At 46.2% G+C, this 20533-nt stretch overlaps 1 protein-coding gene across 2 annotated transcripts in view; it reads left to right on the plus strand.

Annotated features, from left to right (window-relative positions):
* TTLL11 (tubulin tyrosine ligase like 11) overlaps positions 1–20533 on the plus strand; it is a 1410454-nt gene that overhangs the window by 732898 nt on the left and 657023 nt on the right. For both annotated transcript variants that reach the window (XR_011268496.1, XM_069609505.1), the window contains exon 5: positions 19903–19998. Coding sequence is in view for 1 of the 2 variants with exons in the window: in XM_069609505.1 (XP_069465606.1) it covers positions 19903–19998 (96 nt within the window). In the remaining variant the exon portion in view is untranslated. The remainder of the gene's footprint in view (positions 1–19902; positions 19999–20533) is intronic.

Here is a 20533-nt window from a genome sequence, read left to right on the forward strand (position 1 = left end):
GTCATGTTGAGCTCCTTTAGGCCCCGTGCCCTTCTTTTGCGCAGAATCTGAATTCTGTTTCAGATATTGCTGTGCTTATTCTACTCATCTTCTTCACATGCTGCAGTAAGTGTATTTGATACAGTGGGGCAAGCGTCTCTGTTAATGCGGGTGCTTCAGAGACATTGGGGGGGCACTGCCAGTTTCTCTCTCCAGGTTGTAGCAGTGCCTGGCTGTGGTAAGGCATGCTGGTCTTTGAAATGTTAAAACGAGACAAAAAGGAACCTGTGCCAGCAACAGAGTTAAGTATGGTGTTATTGACAGCAGCACCTTATTCAGTCAATGTGGCACAAGCAGGGGGCAGAGATGTGGGCCTCCAAATTCCCTCAACCTACCTTTTGAGCAAGACTGGCTCTGGTAAAAACCCTTGTAGGCCTCCTGGGAGGGGTCCCTGTTCCCCCATGACTCGGTGAAGCCCCTGACCCTGTCACACATTTCTCAGGGAGCACCTACCCCCCCGTACCCCCTAACCCATACAAAGGTGCAACCACTGTGTAGAGTGGGAGAAACACAGTGGCATGCAGAAACAACTGAGAAAATGAAGCCTCATTTGTGTAAAATAGTGGGCTTCGGTTCTCTTCTCCAGCCCCAGCGCCACAGTCCAGGCTCCCACCTCCTTCCTGCCTGTTGGAGAAAAATAGAAAGCACACTTTTGCCATTTACCGCCTAATTACTGAGGGAAACAGAAAAGAGCAGCTTGGAGCACAGCCTTCTTCCAGCAGTTCAAATCTGCATTCTAAGCACCCCGATTGGCGGGCCACGAGCTATAATTGTACATACTCAATGTGCACTCATTATTTGGGCCCTCTTGTTTTCCCCCACATGACATTCAAGTACTGATTGCTAAGTGTTTGTTTCTGTGGGCGCACTATCCTTATCTCTGAAATGTCCAGATTAAATTGCTGGCTCACATCTTTACTGCCAGTGGTCATTATTTACTAACAGCTTTGTTTATGGCACGGACAACATGAATATATTGGCTATAATATGGAATTAAAGCACCGCCAACTAGACTGAGTGGAAACGAAGGCTGCGTGGTAGCGTAGCAACAGGTTTCTTCATTCCATAATGTGGCCCTACTTAATGTATGGCAGACCTCAAACATGAATGGCCATCCCTTAATGCACTTGTAATGAAAATGTATTTTTACATTGAGAAAAGCCGTCCGCTAGTTCAGAAATACTTTATTTATACCGCGCCTACAGCCTATAGGAATAGCGGCACACAAAGAGACAGACGCGCACAGACAAAACAGCCTAAACAGGAACAACAAACCACATAAGGAGTCAAGCCAAACCTGGGAGAGTTCAAGAATCCAGAAATTAAACTGGATCCAGAGATCAAATAGTCAGAAAACTCATTGGAAGAGATGAGTCTTAAGAATTATTTTGCCCACATTGTATGCTTGCCTTAACGTTAGCGTTTGTATTGCGCATCATGGTGGGTCTTCATTCGCTTAAAGATGTAATGCAAGGGGAAGGAATAAAAGATTGAATAATGTTACAATTCACAAAGGAGCAATCATTTGTCAAAATAGAAAACTAACTCAATTGTTGTACATTCCAAGCTTCTGAGTCCTAATTCCATTAAGATAACTTTCCAGCACAACCTAATGTTGCCAGGGAATGGGAACACCGCCCCTTTAAGAGCAAGGGTTTGAAACTAAGTGAGGGAGCCGGAGGAAGGGGAGGGACAGGAAAAGGAAGGGAGCAGAAGTTGTGGAGGAAATAATAAAGGAGGTTGTGCACATATGGGCTCCTGTGTGATTTGTAATGTGCCGGCAAAGGGGCCTAACAATTGGCGACGAGACTGATGCGTGCCAACCTGTGTGGAAGGTGGGCAAGGGGAGTCCAGCGGAACAAAGGGCAAGCGTGCCTAGCAGTGAGGAGGGCGAAAGGTGCTCTGCAGTGCGTGGAAGCGGCAGCCGCGCAGGGCCAGTAGCACGGTAGTGGACGACGACCCTGCGGCACGACTGGTGAGAGGTGCCCGCAGGCAGAGAGGTGAGCGTGAAGAGCCCAGCAGCACGAGCCATGATGGAGGAGTGGCCCGTGTAACATGCCCAGCTGCAGCGAGGTATGGTGTGGAGGAAGAGGCCCGACCCGAAAGAAAGTGCAGACATAGAGGAACACATCTGTGTGCAGCCCAGAAGGCTGCGACTACACACAAGCCGAGGACACTCACGGCACAAAAGTAAGGACCAGGAAGACCTGAGCCCCCCACAACCCCACCCTGCAGAGTGCATGAGCATCACCACGCTCCTCCAGCCACTTCAGTGCACGCCGTGTTGGGGAGAGAAACCCCAACAAAAAAATAATAACAAAAGTGTCGCCGCAGGCAGCCACGGCCCAGACACCGGCGGCTACTGCCACAAGCACGCCCATACGTGCCAGAGACTACTCCAGGCCAATGGACACGGGGAGGGGCTCCCAAGAGCAAGCAGCCCAGAAAAAACAAACTTTTTTTCTTTCTCTCCTACTGAGAAATTACAACCCAAAAACAAACATGTCCTCACATCCCGGCAGCAAAGGAAAGCAGGTTCCTCGCAATGCGTGGCCAACTGCACCAGCCAGCACAAAGGCCTCATGGGCCAACGAACATGTGGAGCATCAAAGGACGCGATGCGCCGCCCCACATAAGTACCACGCACCAACTCAGGAGCACATATCCCCGCAAAAGTGCCCCATCAGCCCGGATTGTGTGCCTCCACCAAAGCACGTGAAGTCAAAGGGGTACAACGAGATGAGTCTCCACTCCCATTACAGAGGTGGGGACCTACCATGTTACCACTTGGCCCCGATACACCATGTTCAACAGCCAGCAGCATGCCACCAACAGCTGCTTCCCACAGGAAGACCCATGGCCACACCACACCCAAAAACCCAAGGGGAAACGAGGACTAGGACCCTAACGACAGTAAAATCCACAAATGCACCGGAAAACGTCATAGCCATGCTCCAACGTTGCTACAACCACGCTGCGATGGCAGTGACAAAAATAGCTGAGCCCATACAACCTCAACATGGCTGACCAGACACAGCAAGCTGCCGACGCAAGGGCATGTGTCCTTGAAAACGGAGAGCCCGCCTCCCACGCCACATTTCTATGATGGTCTAACCCGTTTACCCTTCATCCGCACCACGACCCAGGACAAAGGTGGACAAAATGGGTTGAAGACTTTGAGGCCTTCATGGGGGCAGTAGGAGACCCCGACCCGCCAAACAAGGTGGACATATTTACCAACCTGGCAGGCAGAGAGATCAAAGGAGGTCATGAAAACAATCCCCATGCAAGAAAAACACACTTACCAATGCCTTCTTTCTCCAGTGAACGACAAGCTGGTAATAAACTCAACAAAGACTATGAACGCTACGCATTCAATCGATGCGTGCAGCTTCCTCTTGAGTCCGTTGGAGAGTTCGTCATCTGCCTCCAGACGAACAAAAGGTGCTGCGTGTTAGGCAAAGTTTGTATGCAGTACCCTTTGGGACCACTACACACACATAGGACTATAGGTGTAAGCAAAACCAACCTTTGGTATAAGTCTGTACTACACAGTTTTTGGTAGCGCAGCTGAGCAGCCATGCTTACCTCGAGAGGGGAATGTGAGCAGTAATGATGTTAGACAGAGGTCTATAATCACAGGTTTTCAAATACACTTACACTCAAGGTTTCTTTGTTAAAGCTAGTCTTCGGTTCTTTCGTTCCAGTGGTCGACTCTGCCTTCCAAGCCAAGAGACTTGCCTTTTATTCAGTTTTCTCCCATTCATTCCAGCCTAGCTGTCACTCACCAAGCAGAGTGGTTGTCCTTGCCGGACAGTCAGCCAGCCAATCATCACAGAGTGCATTTGGGTCTCCTAGGAGACTAAGCACAGGGAGTTTCTGGCACCTCCCTCACTTCCTGCCCACTCCAGACACTGAGGCTCCAGAGGCGGTCTTCACTCCTGAAGCACGCCAAAGGTGAATGAACAAAGGAACCAAACCTGGTTTGGCACACAGAGCAAAACTCTAGAAAGCACCTTTCCACAAAGAAATGGCAAAAAAAGACCAGGAACTGTTTTTACAGAGGGGGCTCAGACGCCATCTTGAAAAACATGGCTCCCGCGATTTAACGCTACCGGTGGTCGCGTTCTGTAAAAATCATGGTAGTTCGTTGTAAAACCACTGCCACCAGCCATATCGAGAGGAAAGGGTAGAATTTGACTTCTACATGAGTATCTAGACACAGGGAATACTAAGTAACCCCTCCAGCACTCTATTGTAAGATAGGGTGTGCCTGGTCTAGGAATTTAAAGAGACTAGTAAAGTTAATTTCACTTTACATACTCTTGGAAACAGTAGTTTATCCCAGAGAAGGTATTTAAATCTTGGGAAAGCCTGAAAAGGTTTCCCTGTGCCACTGCACTGAGGGTGCTGTGAGACACAAATGAAAAGATGATGCCTATGGAGTTGGTTAGACTCCATAACCAAAGAAAACACAAGAGTAAAACACATTTCATAACACATGAGAGAGTGGGAAAAAGGATCACACTCTCTCCAGGTAAAAAATAATCAAGTCCTCAAAATCCAGCAAAGTTGCTCGGGGTATCTAAGGTGAAGGGAATTTAGCACATTTTTTAAAATTCTCCCGAACACTGTGACTTCGCCAACTTCAATAATGAGGAGGCAGTACAACTAAGGATCATAGAAGGGTGCACCTCGTCAATGCTCAGGAAACACCTTCTCAAAAAACCCCTATAACTAAACAAAATACTCAACCTGGCAAGAATATACGAGCGAGTAGACGCACAGACTGCTGCCATTGAAAACAAAGACAAACGTGACTCCATTGCGGCCCTCACGGTAGGGCAACCGGGATACTCTGTGCCTATGAGACCCTGGAGAAGACGAAGACTCAGAAGCCCACGGCACCTAACCCGGGCAAACTGCAATGCCACAGGTGCGGACTCGAGGTCCCACACAGACGACCATGCCCAGCCATCGGACAGAGATGCTGACGTTGTGGCAAACGAAAACCACTTCCAGGGGATGTGCAGAGTGGGACTGTCCACCTAGCCGGCGTGCCGGCCTGCACCGCTGCCAAGCCCGACCAGATGACCTGAACCATCAAGGCGGCCCAACCACTGTCCAACACACGACAGGATCCAGACACAGCCACCCGAAGCGAGGTACCTGATACCGACCATCGGGCCCATGAAAACCGACCCACCCAGATTACTTGGTTATATGCACCCACTCTAAGGTGCCCAGGGAGACCCGGACCGGGCAGGAGTACAGCGCTCAGCCTCCACCTGTCCCGCGAGATGATCGTGAGTTATGTGAACACCCAGGGCCATACGAGATTCTGTACCACCGCCTCTTTAAGAGCAAGGGCTTGAGACTAAGGGAGGCAGCAGGAGGAAGGGGAGGAACAGGAAAAGGAAGGGGGCAGAAGTTATGGAGGAAAGAATAAAGGAGGTTCAGCAAATATGGGCTCCTATGTGATTTGTAATGTGCTGGCAAAGGGGCATAAAACCTAACTAGTAAATGTATCCCAGGGATCGTGTATGCATGAGTCGGAGTTTAGGGTAGGTAGACCAGTCATGAATGTCGGACCCATTTTGACAAACTAAAGTTAGAGATGTGATTCAATTTCAGTCTGAGAGATGAATACCAAAAATGTGTCTTGTGAAGATGAGAAATGTTTTTTGACCCATTGTGCACTCTTCCCACGAGAATGTGTTTCAGGGAATCATGGATCAAGTTGTTCTCTCAATTAGGAAGCTTAAAGAAAACTGGCTGAAATGAAGGCAGAGAAAGCTGGGATCCTAGGAACTGTTAGGATCACAGGCTTGCTCTACAGATGACACCTCACTCTTTGGGCTTGGATGCTGTAAACAAACACATTAAAATGCAGCAGGGCTATTCCCTAAGTAGCAGCCTTCATATAGTGGGGTTCAGTGAAAGGACTGGAGGAGCAAAACATTGCATTTTTGCAGAAGACGTGTCCTAAAATCTTTGAACTCCCTCCTGTTAACATCTTTGAAATAGAAAGGGTACACTGATTCCTGCCCTCCAGGATCAGGGAGCAGCAGCCCCAGAGACCCCTCTTTGTTATATTCCCCATATTTCCTGCGTCAGAAATCTTGCTCTGCTGGGCCAGGGAGCATCAAAGTCACTTGGAGTGACAAGAAATACACTATCCTGTTCTGAACAACTTCAGCAAAGGAGCCTTGAACAAAGGAAGTTTTTCAATAGAGCTAAGGAAAGGGCAGAGCAAAAGGGTCTTCTGTGTTTTCTGGTCTAACCATCCGTATCGAAACTTAGATTCATGGGGGCCAATATACTTTTAATGACCTTTGAAGGCTGTAAGCTTCATTGACGGTTATAAGGGGAAGATGTAGCCTGACCGGAACCATTCTAGGATCCCAATGTTATTTTTGTTATTCATGGATATGTTTCTAGTGCACATTTATTCTCCGATGTTGCCTCTCGATTGCTTTAGCCACTGTGTGTCCCTTGGTGATGGTGGTGGTGGTGGGTGGGTAGGTAGGGTGGTTGGGTTATCTTTCACACATTCCAGCAGCCATAAGAGGGCCTTATTCCTCAATCAGGGCCTTGTGATGCAGTTATAATTTTTCCTTTCGAGGGGATTGGGTCCTCTGACGCATTCCATATCTTTGACAGTAATCACCACAGCTGTGCTGCTTTGGAAATTATTTATTTTTTTCTGCGTCGATGCACCGCCCCTGAGGACCTCCTCTGAGGACCTCCTCTGACGTCACCCGATGTGATAAGTAGGACACACGATGCCCGTAGCCTCAGTTCTGTTTTTTCTGCGAACGTGTTTGCTTCGTAAATCTCGGTACGCCTCGACTCTTTGGAGTTTCTGTTGTAATCTTCTCGTTTCTTTGAACCTGTTCGGTTTTGTGAAAAAGCCTGTTCGTGACGATGTCTACCTCGTCTTCAACCCTGCGTCCGAGCTTCAAGAAATGCAGTGACTGTGGGTCCAAGATGCCGGTAACGGACTTGCACGACACCTGCCTCTGGTGCCTCGGGGAGGCCCACGACACGGACGACTGTATCGACTGCTATTCGCTCAGGGCCAAGGCCTTGCGGGAGCGCAAGAAGAAGTTGCCGGTAGGTAGGGTGTCTAAGCCCCGGAAGTCGAGGTCTGCGGGGCTTTCGACGGATGATTCGAGAGGCGACTCTCCGCGTCATCGTCGGAGGTCCAGTGGGTCTCCTTCCAGGAGTCGGTCTCGCCACTCCTCTGCCTCTTTGAGGCATTCCCAGAAGCGCCGGCATCAGTCGCCTTCCCCGTCCTCTTCCGAGGACTCCGCCTGTCGGCGGGTCGCTTATCCCACCATGCAAGTGACACCGGAGGAATGGGCTTCCTTCTGGAAGAAGATGTTAGCGATTCTCGAATCGCAGGGCACCGGTCCATCCGCGCCTCCGAGTGGGGTCGGTCGTGATCGGTCGAGAGACACCGCTTGCACGCCTTCGGGCTCGGGTGGTCGGCGCGGTTCGCGGGAGAGGTCCCGCTCGGACAAGGGTAACCGTTCTCGCCATGCCCGTTGCAGGTCCCGGTCCTCGACGAGCTCGAGACCGCGTGATCCTGTGCAGTCTTCAAGGAAGACGTCGACGCCTGTGGCGCCGAGGTCGTCGAAGGACACGCTCGGAGTTCTGGCTTCGAGGCCTGTGTCGACGCCGTCGATGCTGGCGGCGCTGCGGCTGACACCGACGCCGATTCTCTCGGCTCTGATTCGTTCGGCGCCCTCGACGCCTTTCGAGGCGGTGCTGTCGGAGGGGCCCCGTGGCACGGGGGACGCCTCTAGAAAGGCTCTGGCTAAGGTCAGGAATTGCTTTGGTCCGCGGGTGTCTTCATCTCACCGCCTGGAGTACATTTCAGAGGGTGATGAGGGCTCTGATGAGGGCTTGGTTCCGGTTATGGTGCCAGTTATGCATCTCTCGTGCCATAGCCAATTTGATGACCTGAGGCAGTCACTGCATGATGCCAGTGGACTGGACTCCTCTCCAGAGGTGGGGTTTTGTAGGCCCGAGCCTGGCACTCATGCCGATTCATCGTACCGGCGCCTTATTTCTCGGGTCACCAAGTACTTGGGATGGTCGGCTCCCCCAGGGGGGTTTGTTCCGGATGATCACACGGACATCCTCGATCTTGGTCCCCCCACTGACCCGGTACTGCCGTTTCATATGGCTCTGCAGAGAAGGGTGGCGGCGGCTTGGACTGCTCCGGAGAGTCTCCCAGCAGTGAATAAGTTGCTTCCAAAAAAATACCGTCCAGCCAGTTGTGACCCCTGCTACTTGTCTACGCACCCCACTCCAGAGAGTTTGGTGGTGCAGGCGGCTACGGCCCCAGCAAAGTAGGCTGCATACCCTACCATCCCTCCTGATAGGAACGACAAGCGCTTTGATGGTTGGGCGAAGAAAGTATTTTCCTCTGGGGGTATGGCTTTAAAGGCAGCCAACTCAGGTTGTGCCTGGGCAAGATTCACTCACACTCTGTGGAATTGTGCATCTTTGGCGGCTGAACATATTCCTGAAGGGGGGGGAATGGGATAGTTTTCTAGCTCTCGTTCAAGATGGCAAGGATGCCATGTGTGAATCCGTTCAGTCTGGTCTGAATGTGGCAGACTGTGTCAGCCGGTCCATGGCGGCGAGCACTGTGATGCGCAGGTTTGCGTGGTTGCGGAAGTCGGGGTTTGCTCCTGATGTGCAATCCCGGCTTCTCAACATGCCCTTTGATGGTGTCCATCTATTTGATAGGAAGGCTGGCGAGAGCCTTGAGAGGTTGCAGACCTCCAAAGCTGCAGCAAAGTCCTTGAGCCCTGCAGTACGTCAACCTCTGCCTTTTCATCCTAGGGGACAGCAATGGAGGGGAGGTTCCTTTCAATACTACTCTTCCTTTGGTAGATCGAGAGGAGCTGCCAGTCAAAGGGGCCAACGTAGGAGTACCAGAGATGGAAAACGAGGTACTCGAGGTGCCAAAGCCGCTTGGGCAGTTGCCTCCTTGCCCTCAGGCACTGCCGCAGCCGCTTCCGCTCAGTCATGAGGCCATGGCCCATGGTTTGCTGGTTGGGGGAAGGCTGTAGCAGCATCTTGTAGAATGGCGTGCCATTACTTCAGATGTGTGGGTTTTGGAGATCATGGCCCACGGCTACTGTCTTCCTTTCCGGCAGAGGCCTCATAACAATCCACTGGGGAAGCTCTCTTTGAAGCGTCCGGATCCGCTCTTTGTGCAGGAAATCCTATCCCTGCTGGAGAAAGGTGCCATAGAACTGGTGCCTGTAGCGGAGAGGAACAAGGGATGGTATTCCCCTTATTTCTTGATCCCAAAAATAGACGGAGGATTGAGACCCATCATGGTCTTGCGTGCTTTGAACAAGCTCCTCAGGAAGGACAAGTTCAAGATGGTTACTCTTTCTCAAGTCCTCCAGGCCCTTCAACTTCAGGATTGGTTGGTGTCTCTCGACCTCAAGGATGCTTACTTTCATGTGCCGATTCATCCCAAGCACAGGAAGTACCTGAGGTTCGCGGTTGGTGACTTGCATTTTCAGTTTCGGGCCCTGCCGTTCAGATTGACCTCTGCCCTGAGGGTCTTCAAGCTGATGGTGGTGGCGGCAGCGCATCTCAAGAAAGGGGGGGATTCAAGGTTACCCCTATACGGACAATTTGTTGATCAGGGCGCGCTCTCCCGAGCAAGTTCTGGATCATCTGTACATCACCTGCCACTCCCTTGACAAGCTGGGTTTCTCCCTCAACTTAAAGAAGTCTCATGTGACACCTACCCAGCGCTCCAGTACATCGAAGCAGTGCTCGGCACATCCCTGGGGCAGTGTTCGCCTCCTCAGGTGAGGGCTCATCACATTCTGCATATGGTGGACAAGTTCAACGTGCCCAGAGTCTCCCGGAATTCAAGTTCTTGAGATTATTCGGCCTCATGGCATCCTGCATTTTACTGGTGCCACAGGCTAGGCTGCGGATGAGATCTTTGCAGTAGGTCACAGTTCTCCGGCAGGATGTCGGATCCCATTCAGATTCCGCCCTCGGTCGCTGAGGACCTTCTGTGGTGGGCCGTCGAAGGAAATCTGTCGAAAGGGGCTCCGTTTTGGCAACCGTGGCTGGAGGTGATGATAGTGACGGACGCATCCCTCATGGGGTGAGGAGCTCATGCCAACGAGTTGACGGCCAGACTCCACATCTGTTAGAGCTGCGTCTGTGCGGGGGAAGGATGTCGTGATTATGACGGACAATACAGTGGCCATGCACTACCTCCACAAAAAGGGGCAGGTGGGCAGGGTCACTCCCACTGTGCGGGGAGGCGATGCAGCTCTGGTTGTAGGCCATCCAGCAGGAAATTTCAATCTCAGCAGTTCATCTGTCCGGAGAGAAACGCGGCGGTGGACGCTCTGAGCAGGCAGAGCATGGTCTCTCATGAGTGGGAGCTGGCTCAGGAAGTTCTTTTGGAGATCTTCACCCTTTGGGGAACCCCACTAGTCGATCTCTTCGCCACCAGTGTCAACTGGAATTGCGGAAGATTCTGGTCGCGGGAATTTCCTCAAAGAGGAGCCTCAGGAGACGCGTTCATAGTGGAGTGGTCCTCCCACTGCTGTACACGTTCCCTCCAGTCCCCATCATTCCGCAGGTGTTGCGGAGGTTACGGAGGTTCGGTTCATTTTAGCTGTCTCAATGAGAGAAAGAGTCTGTATATACAAAAGATGCAGTATTTGGAAACAGAGTAAATAGGGAACTTATTCTGGTTCTACTGTATTCACAATCCATATGCCAGGGTTGTTTCTTTTCTCCCCTGCACCTTTAATTACAAAGAATATTGTAGCTGAACGGACATAAAATCTAGCTTTTTTACACAAACAAAATCCTTCATACTAGGAGTGCAAGGTGTCTAAATTCCATTAGTTATTTAGATTTCCCTTAACAGGGTTCGGGGGGGGGGGCTGGCTGGCTGGCTGGCTGGCTGGCTGGCTGGCTGGCTGGCTGGGGGGGGGGGTGTGTGTGTGTGTGTGTGTGTGTGTGTGTGTGTGTGTGTGTGTGTGTGTGTGTACACCTGCACCCTCTTGTCTTGTCTAAACTGTCATTTTCAAAAATGAATACATTAACTGACAAAGGAGCAACTACCTTTGCGTTTAGTGAAGAAGAGGACAACCATATTTTAGGCCTAATCAAGGACACAGATAAAGAGTCATCAGGTGATGATAACCCAGAGAGACTCATCTTCAAACTTGAAAAATGAATCAGGAGAGAAATATTGCAAAGATTGCATGCTACGCCCATAGCGCAATACTATAAAAGCAAAATAATCCCTAGGGTCTTGCAAGTATACCTCCGCCCCACATTGTTCAGAGACAATCAATCATTTGGGAACAAATCCTAAATAAATGCTCATTGGATCTTATCCTTTTGACCATTGAAGAACTAGCAGGATCTCTTTCTTCCATCAATCAAGAAATTTAATAACTAACTGAGCAACTTTAAAACTTAAAATCAGCTGATGACCTCAAAACCATTTTAGAGGATACCAATAAAAAATTGGACGGATATAAACGGGATATCGAACAGCGTAAGATTAGGACATTTCGCAGAGATGCCCTTGACTATGCACGGGACATAGTTTATACATGGCAAGATTTCTAGAGCAACCCAAGACCACGACCCACAAGACCACCAAAACCACCAGGACCGGCAAATAACAGCGACAGCAGTGACGTGACTAGTGGGGAACAAGATACCTCGAGCCAAACTCCACCTACACCACAGACACATCCCCCTCCAGATGTAGCAGAAACGTCTGCTCAGCCTGACACAGCAGCCACTACAACAGCTGCACTCATTGTTTTAGGAGGAGGAAGACCTGAAGAGGGCAAAAGAAAGCCAAGACAAAAAAACAAACAATAGAATCCATCATCCTGAATATTTCCTCCAAACAGCTCACCAAATCTCAAATTGACACCCTCAATCTAGGACTATCGTTCATTCCAACTACTAATACTACCAACTTCGAAGAGGACGTCAATTAGCTCAAACTTGTACGCAAAATGGAGCTCAAAGTGTTTTTTGACTCACTCCCGGAATCAACTGACCCACGCAAAAAACATAATTATCTTGAATTGAAAACAAGAGTTAATTTCATCCACAGATTAACCATCCAGTTATTAATTTATTTAATCTGAAGACATCAAAAGAACTGAGACGTCTAAAATACAGTCTACCCAAAGAAATTAACATCAGAAAACAATTGAAATTGATAAAGTAGCTAGCAGAGGATACAACCATTGCCGACAATAGTGGAGCATTGGTATTAATGGATACTGACTTTTACAACTCAGGTTGCTTGAACCTACTTAATGACCAAGGGACTTATTTAGTCCTGGACTCAGACCCTATATCTTCAATAAAAGATAGCATCAAAAAAGCAATGGATAAAGCTTCTGATATGGATTGGATATCAGACCAGACAAGTGACTTCCTGATCAAGAAATTTACGGTAACCCCGGTATTCTACGCACTTCTGAAAATACACAAAAGCAAAATCAACCGTCCTTTCAGACCAATTGCCACGGGGACGGAAAGTGTATTTCATCCCTTAGCGGTTTTCTTGGACCAGGCTTTACCTACTTTGGTCCAACAGACATCTACCTATCTTAAGGATACATCACACTTCCTGAGACTATTGGAAGAAGTACAGATCGACAATTCTTCGGCGATTCTATTTACGCTTAACGTAAACGGTCTATACACATCGATCCCACATGAACAAGCATCGATTCCCTAGAATGGTTCCTCTTAAAACATAGAGAGACTTTGATTTATAAGGTATTTGCAATAGAGTTGATCAACATTATTCTTTGCAATAACTACTTTCACTTTGATGGCAAATACTTTTTACAATGAGCTGGAACATCGATGGGCTCACCAGTAGCACCATTGTATGTGAACATCTTTATGTTCCACTTTGAGGAACCTCACGTACTCAAGAAAGACCCCTGGAAAAATAAGATTGGATTCTGGAAAAGGTTTATTGACAACATTTTTGGTATATGGTATGGCACCACTGAAGAACTCAATCAGTTTCTACAATACCTAAACAGCTGTAATGACAGAATCACCTTTACTCTTGAAATGGGGCAACCAAATATTCATTTTTTGGACATCAACATCGGAAAAATAGGAACAACCTTATTTATGAGCATCTATAGAAAACCTACACACTGTAAAAGCACACTACATTTTGAAAGTTTCCACCCTAACCGTCTCAAGGATAATTTACCCTTCAGCCAGATGTTAAGACTCAAAAGGATTACATCGGATACCACACGTCTCCAAGACGAATATGACGACATGAAAAATAGGTTCAAGAAGAGAGGTTTTCCTCACAAAATCTTAGAGAAAGCAGTCACACGTATGGAATCCCTTACAAGGACTAATCTGCTTGAAGAAAAATAAAAAAAAAACACAACAAGACTAATTCATACCTTGAAATAATGTTCAAGTCAAAGTTTCCAAATCAAGAGAATCATTACAAAGAATTTGGACTTTATAAAATCGGATCCCAATCTGAACAGATTGTTCCCCGAACCGCTGATGTTGGCTCACAAAAGGGGCAAAAACTTTAAAGATAGCCTAATTAAGGCTCAAAAGACGAATACCTCCAACCAAACTATCCTGAAAAAACAGAACTGGGCACTTATCCAAGCCTTCATTGCCAGCATTGCGCCAATATCATTAAAAGAGACCACATTCGCTATCACAGTAATGGCAAAAAAATATGTCTCTTAGATTTTGCCACATGTGACAGTAAAAACATAGTGTAGGTTATCAGATGCCCTTGTGGCAAATATTATGTTGGCAAAACTATTAGAAAAGCAAAGGAACGCTGGACGGAACACAAATCGAACATCAGAACTAACAATGATAAATCTCCAGTGTTCAGGCACTTTAAAGAAATTGGCCGTAACATCACCCACTAAGATGGGTAATTTTAGAAGTAGTACATTCACTACCCAGAGGGGGAGACTTTGCTAAAAAAACGAGCTCGGAGAGAATTATGGTGGATACATAAATTGGATGCAGTAAACCCCCATGGCCTTAATGAGGATTTTTACTTAGGATCATTTCTCTAAAACAACAAGATGTTCATTAACCCATGTTGCATTGTGGATCAGTGTTCTATTGTTAAATTATTTATATTTCCATCTGACATTTAAAACCCAAGATTGTGCACTCTTATTCATGAAACAGAACTATCTATGAAGATGTATGAGATTGTTTCCTTTTTGCTTTTTGAACACAGTTTGGCCTCCCATTTGGGAGTATACTCTGGTGTCATGCACCGCCTCCCGTAGACATTATGGTCCAGGGAGCGGCTTGGGGGCCGCCATTGCAGAGTTCTGCCACGTTTTCGAACGTTGCTGTAACAGTCTAGTGTTTCTTTCTCTGCGAGCCGGAACGCTTATCAGCCACGCCCCCCCCGGCACACAGTGCGTGGCAACCCACTTGGTCAGCTCCCTGACTGCTTTCATTCGGTTGCGGTTACGCTAGTTTCCTTTCCTTTTTCCTCTCTCTCCTCTGCGGCCCTTTGGGCCGCTTCTTGCCTTCCTGTTTTCTGGGACGTCTTGTCTTCCTTACCTCCTTACTCTGGCTCCTTTCCGATTCTTTCTCCGCTCTGTTGTCTCTCGCTGGCCATTACCTCACGGTTCCTTCGGAGCCTGCCTTCCACCCGGAATCCTTACGACGGACCTCCGCTGTTGCTGTTCCACACGGAATCCTTACGACGGACCTCCGCTGTTGCTGTTCCACCTCTGGGGTTTTTTTTGCCAGACGGCTTTTTCCCCAGTTTGTCCCTCCCGGAAGAGGGGCCGCAGGTAGTGCTATTCACAGCAGTACACTGTGGCTTCCTTTCGTGAGAAAGACACTTTCTCAGAAAAAAAGAGAAGAAAGAAGGAGGATTATTGTGCTAGAAGACCACAAATATCATCCATTCAAGACCAATCTTCAGGTGAGGAGGAGGAAAGGGGAGAAAGGTTAAGGGTGGAGATTGAACATTCTCAGAGGGCTGACATCTGGTTCCAAATACCACATCTTTTGTATATACAGATTGTGAACTCTTTCTCTCATTGAGACAGCTAATATGTAGGATAATGATGCAACACTTACTCAGCGTTATTTGGCTTTGTCAACCTACAGGGAGATCTATCATAAGCAATATTAAACACCTATTTACTCTAGACAGAGACTTTCTTATCAGGTAGATGCACTTTACCAACTTTTGGTTACCTAATTGCACCTTTACATACTTGCACCCCCCTTTTTTTATGGATCCTTATACTATGCTTATTTAGTAAATTTAAGGGTCTTTGACAATATATTGACAATTACCATCATTACTTATGTAACTTCTCCACAACAGGACTGCGTGTAAACTGTGTTTAACACGACACTGGTGATTAACACATCAGTGCATATTGTCCGTTTTAGACTGGGAGTCTGCCCCTCCCTGCTTGCCGTATACATCACATTTTTACAGGATCTTAACTCTGTCACAATATAAGCCTCACGCGTCCCTATTGTTATGTGCCCAGTTACATTCTTCAACTTTCTTATAGTTGTTTGCACATATTTCCGCTTTTTTCGTCTTACCGATACATTCTGACATTTTCGTGATGTTTACATCCGTGACGTCACTCACGTTAGTTACGTGATGATGTCATACATTTGACTTATATTTAAGCCGCCATGTTTCACAAAAGGAAACCTATTACGACTCGAACGGCTTTCCAAGATGCTCACTCCTTTCAGCTAAATACCTATCTCGACCTCCTTCAGTTGAGGTTATTTATTTATCTAATATGGTGCTACTTTACTTTTTCCTAGGTTGCCAGCTGGGTTGACCGCATCTTGACCGCTTAAAGACTTCTCGTTATTGACATAATCTCCTCTTCATTATCCTAGTTCAGGATATCCACTACCATTTACGGATAGTATTCCCAGGGGTTTAAGTGGGGTAAGAAATCGAGAGGGGGCCCTCATTTGGGGGCGTGGCTTGTGGGAGGGGCGTGGCCTAAAAAGTACGCAAATTGTAGGGTATACACACAAATATATATAAATGTTATATATTTGTGTGCGTACCTTACTATGGTTTGTGTACTATGCAAGCCATCTTTTCTAAACATAGAGATATGTAACATATTTCTACGTTTAGAAAAGATGGCTTGCAAAGTACACAAACCATAGTAAGGTACGCACACAAATATATAACATTAAAATATATTTGTGTGCATACCCTACGGTTTGCCTAGTTTTCAGGCCATCTTTTTTTTTAAAGATTTCGGGTTTATAAAAGATGGCTTTGAAAGTACACAATTCAAGCCATCTTTTATAAAGCTTTGACTACGGACAAAATTGTCCGTCAAAAGCTTTATAAAAGATGGCTTGAAATGTGTACTTTCAAAGCCATCTTTTATAAACGTCGAGGAATCCCCAGGTTCGCCGAGGGTTAAAGACGCCTCGGCGACCTGGGGAAACAAAGGGACAGTACCTGCCTCTGGTGACCTCTCGCGCGAGGGGTCACCAAAGGCAGTTACTATGACTGACGGCAGTGGCAGCCAGTCACAGCGTCGCTGTGGCTGGCTGCCTCTTCTGTCGGCTCGCCTGACTTCATGGCAGGCGCATCTCCCGTCGCGGCTGCGGCCGCGACGGGATAATGCATTCCGCCAATGTTGCGGATGGACGGGGGCCCCGGCAGGGCCCCGGCTCAGTCCCACTTTTTGGAGACTGCCAGGGCCCGGCCCCGGCAGGCCCCGGCCCACTTTAAGCACTGAGTATTCCATATTAGTAAGTGCCTTTGATTTACCTTACACTCATCCATTTACTTAGATGGATCATTCTGTACATTAACATGAATACATCTCATGTTTTACATATATATTTTGGAATTTTCGAATACCTCATGACACATGGAGTTAAAAAGTTAAAAACATTTGGATTTACCTGATTTGGATATTTTACTGCATGATGAGCACATGGTATGCTTTTATTTTTGGTTTTCTATTTTAACCTTCACTGCACATGAAGCCCTATTTAGGTTATCTTCCATAGTAGATGCGTACTTGGTTAAAGCTTCCTAAATACTAATATGTATATGTATATTTGACTCACCAGAGGTTCACCATAAAAATTAGCCAGCTCTCTAGTTAGCAGAGCATGTCTCAAACAAAAGACCATTTGTGTTCCAGTATTTACTGTTACAAAAAATTAACCAGACTTACCATTGTATTCACAAATTAAGACTGATATGTTTATTTGCACACTTTTAAACTTATGGGACATAATTTAATTGACTTATATGTTTACATTTCCTTTTGCATTTATAGATTTTGAAAGTGGAATGAATAAACAGCCCCTGATGAAGAGAATGTATCTCGAAACGCATTAGGCATACCTGTATGGAATAATAAATTGTTTTGAGAAAAATTGAAAACCTTCTGTGAAGTCTAACTAATGTCTTTCCTTAATATAATTTTCATTTAACTGTGCTTTCTTCTATTCTTCTATATAGAATGCTATGTGACTACTATACTTTAATTGATTTTTTGTTGTTGTTGAGATTCTTAAACTACTGGGCTTTTCTAGCCATAGATAGTGTGCAGGGGACGGGAGTTCCCAAATAGGGAACTTATTCTGGTTCTACTGTATTCATAACCCAAATGCCAGGGTTGTTTTTCTCCCCTGCACATTTAATTACAAAAAATATTCTAGCTGAACAGACATAAAATCCAGCTTTTTTACACAAACAAAATCCTTCATACTAGGAGTGCAAGGTGTCTAAATTCCATTAGTTATGGAATAGAATATGCACAGGTGCAGTGACCATGAAACTAGACCTATTGCTACTTTTCACTTTACAGAGAATAGCATTCTATCAATACAGGACGCCGGTAAAGGTTGTTTAAAACTAGCCTAATACTCTCCTGTCTCCCCTGTCGTGCTGAAGACACATTTCGTATCTCACACGCTCTGGCGTTTCACTAAACTCTCCACCTTTTCGGGCCAAAGTTCTGCAGAGAATGGACATGCTCACCCCCTCCACTCTCCGCAGGGGCAAGCTTTCCATCATACTCATCCTTCTCCTCTGTAACTCTTCCTTGTCCTCCCCATGAGTAAATGTCTCTGCAAGACTCTTGCAAAGTCCTCCAGGGAGAACTGGCTTCGAATATTATTGCACTATCTGCTAAGGAGAAGGTCTTCTAAAATCAGAGAAATCTCCTGGATCCTGTCTGGCAGAATTCAACTCGACTGTTTATAAAAGAATCGTGTATAGTTGCATGTAGCTCTTTGCAAGTATCCTCTCATTCCGTTCTCTTTTAAAGTTAACTATCTAAATGCAGTTCTTGTGATATTGTATTCTATATAGGCAATACCTATCTCATTGTAGTTTCAGAAAACCCCAATAAAATCTGTTACAAAAAAAGTGAAAAAATTAGGAAAAGGGAGAGAAGGTTGTTGACTGGATAGACAGGGTGGGCGTGGAGTTATCTGGAGGGGGGCAACCCATTTGTAAAAAAAAGAAAATAAGTCAAAAAAGTAATTCTTAAAAATGAAACAAAGGCCATATAAAGCCTAGTCTCATTAAAGAACAGTGCAAATTTGAGATATAACTGAAGGGCAGCTTTCATTAGAACTGCAGAATACAGCTTACACACAGAGGTCCTTAAAACACTATGAAGCATGACTTACTCTATATAGTGATTGGACTTAAAAACATCACACCATGCCGACAAAAGGCATAGGAAAATAAATAATGCTGTCTTACTTCTGACATGTTTGGTACTTACAATAGCGCCTGGAAGAAGAATTGAAATTGGTTTTGAACCCTTTCTGGCAATATAATTATCATTTTTAGCATTTAAACTAAATGGGCAAACACGAGTCTGTAGGGCATGCACAAATAGGAGAGTGTTCTTCCTTAATGGAGGAACACTTTCCTTAAAAGTAGGAATTTGGTGCAGGGACATACAAGCCTCACTTTTGCATGTCCCAGATTTACAGCCTGACAATGGCCCTGATAACTACCACAATGCAAGACTGGGACTGCTGCAAGGGGATTCCCCTGGCAGAGACCTGCTTTTGCATGTAAAAAATAGCATTTCCCAGACTGCAGCACCCATTTCTAAATTGCTGAAAGCTTAAGGACACTTTTGCAAGTTAGAAAAGTGGCAATCTTTAAAGAAATGCTCGTAGTGTCACTGGCGCACGTTCATCTCACAACGAGATAGTTTAGCAGCTTTTGCTGCATGAAAGCACATCTCCAATCCTTCCACCTATTATCCACCTCAGAATGGTGGTGCTGGAAACTGGAGGGACGAATCTCTTCTTTGCACACGATTTTTATCACGAGTTCAGAATATGGCCCTTAGTGGGAAAATAGACATTTTAAAACTGTGTTGGCATTCGCTTTACCTCAAGCACTGTTCTCACGAACATGCCTCTTTTGTTGTTTGGTAGTTTGGGGGGGGTTGGCATAAACATTCATATTTTTACATGACATGCTTCTAAAAATATATGTTCAGGGGATGGAGGGGACTACAAACATTTTGTAGCATTGTATGATGATGAAACTGAATTTTCGAAATGGCTCCTTACAAAACGATGTTATGCTGGATACAACGAGCCACTGCGCCCAGGTGCAAGGGGTCTAACCACACAAGAATACTAGTATATAATTCTTTGATTTGGTTTTTTCACATTGTAGGATAGCTGTGCATTTTAAAGCTTTAACCACAAGCCAATAGTGGAGAAAGATGCCATCGCAGTACATTGACATTGATGATTTGTCCCGGTTATTGCTTTCAGATTTTGGGGTTTGACATCCTTCTTATGAAAAACTTGAAACCTGTATTACTTGAAGTAAATGCAAATCCCAGCATGAGGATCGAGCATGAACAAGAGGTGAGGGCAAACGCATGCTATGTGGCTTTTTGTGATATTATCATAATGTCAATTATGCTGTCTCATGAGGGAATTTCAATATATTTGCTGTGAGTCCATAAAAATAGGGCTGAAGGAGATTGAGATATAACTTTTTACGCTTCTAGCCACAATGTTCAGTGTTTATTTAGCTTGTAATGCCCTGTGAATTAGGTGAACAATGATTGCCATTTTTCTTTCATTAGATTCCAAAATGAGTTTGATAAACAGCTACAGACTGAAGCAGATTATAGTAATCCTTACTTCCGTAGAGATAATGAAGGTGTTGGATAATGTAAAAGCGACTTCAGAATGTAAACACTTTTTAAATTGGTTTCTGTAATTCAGAGGCATGATGCGGCAGTTCACTACACACTGTTAAGAATCTCATTGCATTCGGTACAATGGGAACAGAGCGATAAATATTCCCCAAGGCTTTGCAGGTTCACACTGGTCTCTTTGGATTTTTTCAGCTCGAGGCCTCAGAAATCCCACCCTTCTGTCGTTTCTTTACTGA

The sequence above is a fragment of the Ambystoma mexicanum genome, chromosome 8 (genome assembly GCF_040938575.1).
Source record: "Ambystoma mexicanum isolate Mex_15411 chromosome 8, UKY_AmexF1_1, whole genome shotgun sequence".
Classification (NCBI taxonomy): Eukaryota; Metazoa; Chordata; class Amphibia; order Caudata; family Ambystomatidae; genus Ambystoma; species Ambystoma mexicanum.